The sequence below is a fragment of the Hipposideros armiger genome, unplaced genomic scaffold (genome assembly GCF_001890085.2).
Source record: "Hipposideros armiger isolate ML-2016 unplaced genomic scaffold, ASM189008v1 scaffold_160, whole genome shotgun sequence".
Classification (NCBI taxonomy): Eukaryota; Metazoa; Chordata; class Mammalia; order Chiroptera; family Hipposideridae; genus Hipposideros; species Hipposideros armiger.
The window spans coordinates 2,550,011-2,558,530 of NW_017731510.1; the positions used below are offsets into that span (position 1 = coordinate 2,550,011).

The window sequence follows — 8,520 nt, forward strand, 5'->3', positions numbered from 1 at the left end:
AGGCCCGCAGCCACGCTCGTTTGGTTATGGCTGCTTTTGTGTTGCACTGGTTGAGCTGAGTGGTTGCTAGAAGCCATATGGCCTGCAAAGCCCAAACTATTTCCTCTCTGGCTCTTTACTGAAAAAAAGTTTGCCAATCCCTAGGTTGGTGATCTCTAAGTTCCCTTTCACCTCCAAACTTCTAGGAATTTTACTTCCTTAGACAAGACAGAATCCTCCATCAAAGACAATGTAGCCTGATAATATAATGATCTCCAAAGAACTGTCTCTTTTGTGTTGTCAACATTTCCTATAAGATACATAAAATACTACTCATGGATGCCTGTAACATACATATAAACTTCCCAGATATTAATTACTTTTAAAGGTAGGGGCTCTTGGTTCTAGAAAGCAATAGTTATAATTTTGAGCAATTTTATTCTATTAACAGGTTTAAGAGACCAACTAAAATTACTGAATAAAATGAAAATGAAAAAACCCAACTCCCCTAGGAATTCATACCGTAAAATATTTATTAATAAGTAAAATGATTTCTCCCACCTTTGGTTATTAAAAAAAAAATTGAGTATCTTTGTTGATACCAATTGCCAACAACGGTTTTACATTTATTCAGTCATGAGATAGACGATAAATGATAGATAGATAGATAGATAGATAGATAGAGAGATGATAGATGATAGAGTGGATTGAAGATAGATTAGATAGATAGATAGATAGATAGATAGATAGATGATAGATGACAGACTATAGATATTGATATAAATGTGTAAAAGACCAACCTTACAATGTTTTAATTACAAATCTTGGTTCTTGCTAACAGTTGGAAATTTACTTACACATACTTAAACTTATTTCTTATAAGTAAACAATACACAAATAAATTCACTTGAATTTCATCCTTCAGAACACTGGTAATGAATACAGTGCTTGATGAAGATTAAACGACAGGGGAATAAGAACTAACTTTGTGGGGAAAGAAAGGCAATCTCTCTTTGAAAAGCTTTTCTCTTGACTTAATAGTCCCTATTGCCTGAAAAATAAGCCATTTTGATAACAAGAGTATAAAAAGCGTTATGATTTGCAAAGTAAATTGTATTTGTGGTTTAAATTTCACCCCAAGTCTCGGATTGTGGCTGAGGAGCTATACTGCATCTTTGTAAAGCATTTCTTTGATATTTATAGGGAAAACAAGAAAACGTTTTATCAGATCTAGGCAAAAATGCTGATCCTTAATTATGAGAACAATAATGATCTGTACTTTATACTATTGAGACACGGGGATGTGAAAACCAAAAAGAAATGCCAAGCCATACCACGTGGTAAAATTAAACATACTTGGAGAAGCAGGTGACATTTTATGATTTCAATACAAGAACACATCTAATTACCTCTTCTCAGGTGTCACTATAAAGTTGGAAAAATAGAAGATACAATCAAGAAGGGCATGAATGGCTTTATTACTACACCACCCACTACTTCAAGATGAAAATAATCCCAGAGTTCTGAAACGTCATTAGTTAAGTGACTATAGAATTTCTTTCAGACTCTTTTTAATGTAGAAAATCACTTTGTAATAAGATCTCTACACAAGGTAAAAAAGCACAAAATAGACCCAAAACAAAGCACAAAAATAGACAAAATATATATATCTTTTTACAATGAAACTAAGATATGCCTGTGAAACACTGAGATCAATGACTAATCTCAGAGTTCAAATTGGATTTCCTTTTATAATAATTGTCTTCTTTACATCCTCCCCTAAACCTTGGGTGCTTATGAAAAAAACTTACCCAGGTAAAAGGGGGGGGCAGGTGTTCTGACTTGGTACAGTAAAAAGACAGAAATAATAATAATAATAATGACATAATTAAAACCCTTAATCTATCCGTTTACAAATTTCTGACAGCCATACCTCAAGGGCACTTAAGGGCTCAAGCATGTGTCATACAACCTTCGGGAATAACACAGGCATCTCTAGGTGATGCTCTTTTTTCATCATAAATCAATCATGCACTAGGATGAAACATATCCAGAGAAGCTAATTCAGAGAGAGACATTTTCACACAGTTTGGGGGCAAATGAAGCCATCCCAAAGAATTGTGCCATCAATGCCACCGGTGTGCATGGACTTCCACTTTGAGAATCCTTGCCAAGTCCAGAGTTTGCCTGTTTCCCCCGGTCTCGTACAGGAACCCGCTGGCGCCTTGAGTTACACGGTCACGGCTGGGTACATCTTCTGTTCGCTAGTAGTGTGAGGAAAGGGGGCCTGGATCTGCCGGTAGCCTGTCTGCAGGCCGTCCATGAAAGGGGGAACGGGAGTCATGGGCACCGAGTCGTGCTGCACCGTGTACCCCACGTATGGGGGATGTAGATACTGCCCTTGATGGGGCACAATCTGGGTGGCCTGCTGACAGTTCAGCACGGAGAAATTGGTGGGCATGTTGACATACACATTGTTCATGGTACCCTCGGGCAAGCAGCAGTTGGTCTGTGACCTTGTTGGGGGTGCCCGGGCCCCTGAGTTGGCGCTGGAGCTGGAGCTGGCAGCTGTGCTGGACTGACGGGAGGATGACCCTCGGGAAGTGCTGGCGCTGGGGATCATGGGGATGGTCTCCATCAAGCGGTTCCCTCCTGGGGCCCGGCTCTGCTGGGGCTCCTGCTTAGGCCGGAGGCATCTGCAGCAACAGGCCGCCACAAGTGACCCCAAGATGATGAAGGCGACAAACACGGACCCAACGATGAGGAATGGCACGTAGATGGGGACTGGAGGGCAAAAACATAACATTATGATTTACTGTAAGAACGCAGCTAAAATCGGTGATTGGCAGTGGACATGAATAAATGAGCAGCACTGATACCCAGAACTGAAGGACCCAGGCTGGGCCGGTTTGTGTGCCCATTAGCAGCCCATAATATGCACCGTCCTTTATCATGTGCTCAGGAAAGGTGGTAGGGCCCTATAGGCATGGCAGATCAGCCCCCCATCTCCAAAGCAAAACTGTTAATATCTATAGCTAGACTCACCAACTACAACACTGATTGACGCAAATATCCAATGTAGCGAAAATATGGGTATCATCTTTTAAGGCTGTTCTACAATTGCTAAAATAACTGAACTGCCCAAACTTAAGTCTGCCCTAACAGATAGTTGTAGGGTCTGTATAGAAATGAGTTTAAATTATTTCAAAGGCTTTTTTTTTCCTTCAGAAAGTTATTTATGTACCTTGCAAACTCCTTTTACAATTTTTTAGCAAGTTCTTTTTCACAGGCAAATAAATAAAAAACAGGTCAGACTCTAGCCATGACCATTTCCAAAATGAGTCTGTAAAGCACAGAGCTCAAGGAAGGGTAAAAATGACTCCACAAGTGCTTGCCTCGCTGAGGCTGGTCCTTGGGTGGTAGGGCTGGTCTGGGGTTCTGGGTGGTAGAAAGGGGAAGTGACCTGTGTGCAGGGAAGTATTGCAGGCAGTGGGTCGGCCTGGAACCAGACACCGAGGAGAATAAATGCTGGGAGCAAGAGGGCGTTTGTTCCAGGAAGAACAGCTGCCCACAGTGGGCAGAACGGCACCCAGGCAGGCCCAGCTGGGCTGAGGTAGAACAGTTCCAACAATGGAACTCTTGGGAAAGGACAGTGTAAAGCAATGGGCACCATACTTAACAGGTGAGGTTTATTCTGAAAAATCAAGCCGTAAAAGATAATAGTAACTTTACTAAAACTGGTAGCGAGCTCTGTTTTTATATTATTTTACTTTAAAAAATCTTATGGGAGCCATGGGGCCTAGGATAGCAGCACAGGGCTTTCAGGAGCTAGACAGAGAATCTGCAGAGGGGAGCCTGCAGAATGCCTCAGAGCCACTTCTGTGGAATTCCACCCGAGGTTACCAAAATCCTACAGTTTTTGATGTGTTCCTGCCCATGTCCTCGACTATTCGAATGGAAAATACCTGAGGACAGGGACTAGGTCTCGCTGGTTATGGCAAAGCCCAGTACTGGTGCAGTGGTACAGCACAGCATTTCTGAGGTCACCATGTGAAATGCCTACCCTTTGTCTGCGGAAACAGCGTCTTTCAAGTTATGCTCCTTTTGACAGCCCTGGTACTCCTGGAGTCAGGGTTTTTAGAATATATTAGTGCAATGAAACCATGGAGAAATAGTGCCTTATAAGTAAAACGAATTTTGTAAGTATTTAACCACGGCTGACATTTGAAGATTTCCTTACCTTCAATGCTGAACAGAGTAAATACTATATTAAGACACAGTACCCCTTGAGCAGGCAGAAACACTTGCTACAGTTTGCAGCACAGCTGGTTTTCTGACAGTAGGACTGTTCTAATTACACTGTCACTTCAGGCTAACTACAGCACGTTGGAGAGGTGGATGTGGGCTTTTTCATCTGTATGCTATAAATATCTCATTCTCTAAATTAAGATACCAGCCTAAATATGTCACCGAGAAGTAAACAAATGATAAGTTAAAAAAAATTATAGCAAAATCTAGGTGAAAGCAGTCTAAGTCCACATAATGAATTTTGGGGAGAAATAACTGTTCTCTTTCCAGGATTTTTAATTGGGAGTGTAAATAACTACACGGGTAAAGAATGCAGTGTTCCTCTAAGCCCTTCACACTGCTTAATTAGGCATGTTGTCCTCCTTGGTTGCAGAAGGAAGTGAGAGGAACAGAATTTCTAAGAGAAAAGATTTAAAGGTAGGTGTAAAAGGCACCCATGCACATCGCACAGTAACAGGAGAAGTGTGCTGTGCCTACTGATCTGTCCGAAGCCAACCTAACTTTTTAGAGGCCATTCACGAGACCAAGTTAGCAGACACATGGAGGTAGCAGTTCTGTCTTTGGCTTATTTCTCAAGGCTTTATTCCACCGCCACACACCCTGCAATGCTGAGCTTGAGTTTTAAGATGGCACCTTTTCTGGAATTACCCTCAGTTCTCCTCTCTTCAGATTCAATGCCGCGGAACAATAGGAGTAGCGTGCTAATAAATGCTTGACTGCAAAGGGACCAGCGCTGAAAAGAGCTGCTTCTTACCAGGCCAGGGAGACAGCTCTGTAAACACAGACGCCACTCAGTGCCAAGCTCAGGTAGCTCAAAGTCTGAGCTCAGCATTCTGGTAAAAAACGTTCTGTCCTTAATATAACCAGCTGCAGAAAACAAAAGAGACGCCCCCTCTGTGGCATGCTTGCCATTTGACCTCTACCCCTATACCGGCCTAAAGCCTCACTCGCAAACACACACATATTGATGTGGACCCTGGAGTTAGGCTGTCTGGGAGGTCTGTGAAGAGTGGCGGAAATGGAACCTAGCAAATGCTTTGACGGGTATAATTTTCCAACTCTAGCTTTGGCACTTTGAAAAACTATAATTTAAAAAAATCAAAGCGGCAAAGAGCAAGTTGGGCACAGCTCTGATGTCACACCTACCAAGTCTGACGTGGTGAGAGCTGTACAGAAACTAGAGAGGCCAGGGGCTGGCAGAGGAGAGATGCAGCGGCGTGTTCGGGTGAAACTGATTCCCCCGCGGTCTGGTAAAGTGAGTCACCCTCAGGAAGCCTTGAGGAGCAGCCTTCCTTCTGAGGAACCTGCATGGAAGTGTCCCTGCCAGCCCGCTAGGGAGGGCACATGCCCTCACGGTTCCCCTCGGGTGCCCCAAGACATTAACCCTTACTAGAAGTTAGACCTCTGGAGGCAGGAAACATGGGAGGTGGCACAGAGCCCTTGGACAGGAGGAATGTGGCGCTGAGACCCACTCTGCCTTAGATGTGTGGTTTTCTTGGAAAAAATCCAAGCCATTCTTTAACCCACAGATGGGGAAACTGAGGCCCAGGGCCGTGAACTGGTGCCCCACTTCGCACGCTTTAATGGCAGGGCCAATATGCAGGCACCACCTCCTGGTCCAAGACCCTTTTCTGAAATTGCAGTGCTCCCAACTCCTTTCCCCTCTCCAGGCTCCCAGGTCCGTGCCGTCCAGGCGAAGCCAACCTTCCCTCCCCTCTCGCGCTCTGCCCGGCCGCCCTACCTGCCGAGCCGTCGGGGCCGTCTTTGTCCGCCCGGCCAGGCTCACCAGCGCCCTGCTGGCGGTCGTTGTCGCAGCCGCCCTGGTCCAGGCGCGCCTCGGCGCTGGAGCAGCAGTAGCGCAACGCGCAGCTGCCGCAGCAGATGGTGGCGTCACCGCCGTCGAAGCGCTCGGGGCACTGGAAGCCGATGCGCCAGACTCCCTGCGCGTCCAGCCAGCCGTGGCAGTACTCGCCGCTGGCCCGCGCCCCCGCCGCCAGCAGCGCGGCCAGCAGCAGCTGCAGGAGTGAAGCCGCGGTTCGGGAGGAGGCGGCCGACGGGCGGCGTCCTCCCCACATGGCACCACCCTGGGCGCGGGCGGCGCGTCTCCAGAGGGCGTAGAGCGGTCTCCGGGAAGTCGTGGCCCCCGGGACCCGGGTCCCTGGAGTACTGAGGCCGGAACCTCTTCACTGAGTGTCCCTTCACGGCGCTTCCCGCAAGGGCCACTGCCCTCTGCCGCGACGTCCGGGAGCCGACGACGCCGGGCTGCTGGGCCAGGGGACTTCTAAGCCATCCCCTCTCTCAGCCCGGTAGCCTGGTCCGGAAGGGGCGGCTTTGAGAGTGGGTCCGCGCTGATGGAACTCTCCTCGTGCAGTCAGAGGGCCCCTGGGGCTGCGGTGCCGCAGCCCCTGGAGGCTTCACCCGCGACAGGAACCGCTCTGTGCATCCCCGAGGGGACGATCCCTGTAGTCGGATGACCGCTGGGCACGCCGCTGCGGACCCGGAGCCAGGGCGCTGCCGCAGGGTTTGAGACTCGGGGTCCCGCCCACGAGTCGGGGCGACTCTCCCTTCTTTTACTCCCCTCTAGAACGAGAAGGGGTCGAGAAGGCGGACAGCGCGCGCAGGGCTCCGGGCAGCAAGTGCAGCGGCCGGCAGCGCTCAGCCTGCTCAGCTTCGAACTCGGTCCGCATGGCTCCGGCCGCGCCGCCCAGGAAGGCCTCCCAGGAGCAGCCCCAACGCTCCCCGCCGCGGGACTGGAGGTCAGTCCTCCCAGCGCACGCACGCAGCGGTCCTGGACGCGGGCGAGGGGCCAGCGCGCCCCCGCCGCAGTCCCGGGAGCCTGCCGGGCTGGAGGCGGCTGCTGCGCGCGGGTCCAGGCGGGTGGCTTGCGCCGGTCCCCCTCCTCCGCCTCTCCGGCTGCAGCTCGCTCCCACGGGTGCCTGGCAGCCTCCGACCGGCTCTCCCTCTCTCCCAGGCCCTTGCGCCCTCGGGAGGTGTGCACCGATGGGAGCCTCCCACGGAAGTTTCAATTCTCCGGGCTACGGAAGAAGCAGAGCGCGGCTGCCGCCCGCACACTCGCCGCGCCCGGCACCCAGCCAGCTCCGACTCGGCTGGCCGCGGCGCTGCGCTGCGCTCTTATGAGAGTCAGGCGGTGGCTCGCATGCGCATGCGTGCTGCGCGGACTTCCCTCCTCCCCTGGACGCCCCACGACACCGGAGCCCTTCACCTTGGAACTCGGGTGGAGGAGAATGGCAGGGGCCCAGGGCGGTGGGTTGCCGACTAGAACAGGCGCGGGAGAAAACAGAATTTAAATAATCTAGACCTTGCTCACACAATAACAACAACAATGATAATAAAAACAAACTAAACTTGCTTATTGAAGATCTTTGGCATTCAAAATTCTGTTTGAATCTCAAAACCTCCCCCAAATGAATTATAATTGCTTTACATTTTGCAGACAAAAAAGTTGCCACTCAGATTAACTGTCTCTCTCAGCTTGCAGCAGCTGACGTCCTGTCCTGATCATGGCCCATCACAGGCCCAGCCAAGAAAGAACCTGGACGTTGGTGGCAGGGTTCACCCACCTGGGTCTGCATCTGGTGGGCTCTAGCCTTCTACAAGGTGGAAGGAAGAGTTCGTTTGAGAAAGATATCACAAATTTGGCCACTGTCCGCATGATTTGTGTTGCTTTTTAGAATTCCTGTATTTGGGCGTAGGGATTTATGGGATTACAGCAGAAAGGTGCCTGGGTTCCACGTTTGGCCTCCGTGACACCACGTGCAGACAGCTGCAGCTAGAAGAAAACAAGGTTCAGACAGACGAGAAATTCGGCTTTGATGAAGGAGAAATTAATAGCTTCTCTCTTGCGGAAGCTGAAGCAACAGGTGCTGATGCTATTAACGCAGCAGTGATTATTTTTAAAGGGACTAGTGACCCTTTCGACATGGTCTGGAAATCAGCTGACCTGAAAGCTAGGCTCAGCCCTACCAATAAAGAAAGAATCGCTGCATTTTGCTCCCCTCAGCTTCTTCATCTTTCAAGTGGAACATAGGACGTGATGACTACTATGGTCCCTTCCCAGTCCGTGACTATAGAGCACAAAACAATTTTATTCACAGCAACAACACTGCTGTTCAAGCAACCTTTGGGCCCTTATGTATGCCTGGTAAATGTGCAGACTGACAAGTTGTCGATGTCCTTCCACGCACCCCAACAAAATCAAATCAAAGGGAAAAA

At 49.0% G+C, this 8,520-nt stretch overlaps 1 protein-coding gene across 1 annotated transcript; it reads right to left on the minus strand.

The window, feature by feature from the left end:
- Positions 1-682: 682 nt before the first annotated feature.
- On the minus strand, positions 683-7,391 carry SHISA2 (shisa family member 2). The gene is made up of 2 exons (XM_019651421.1): positions 6,029-7,391; positions 683-2,763 (listed from the first exon to the last, which is right to left on the minus strand). Exons 1-2 carry the CDS (start codon positions 6,360-6,362, stop codon positions 2,210-2,212), a joined length of 888 nt encoding a protein of 295 aa, XP_019506966.1. The 5' UTR covers positions 6,363-7,391; the 3' UTR covers positions 683-2,209.
- Positions 7,392-8,520: the final 1,129 nt, after the last annotated feature.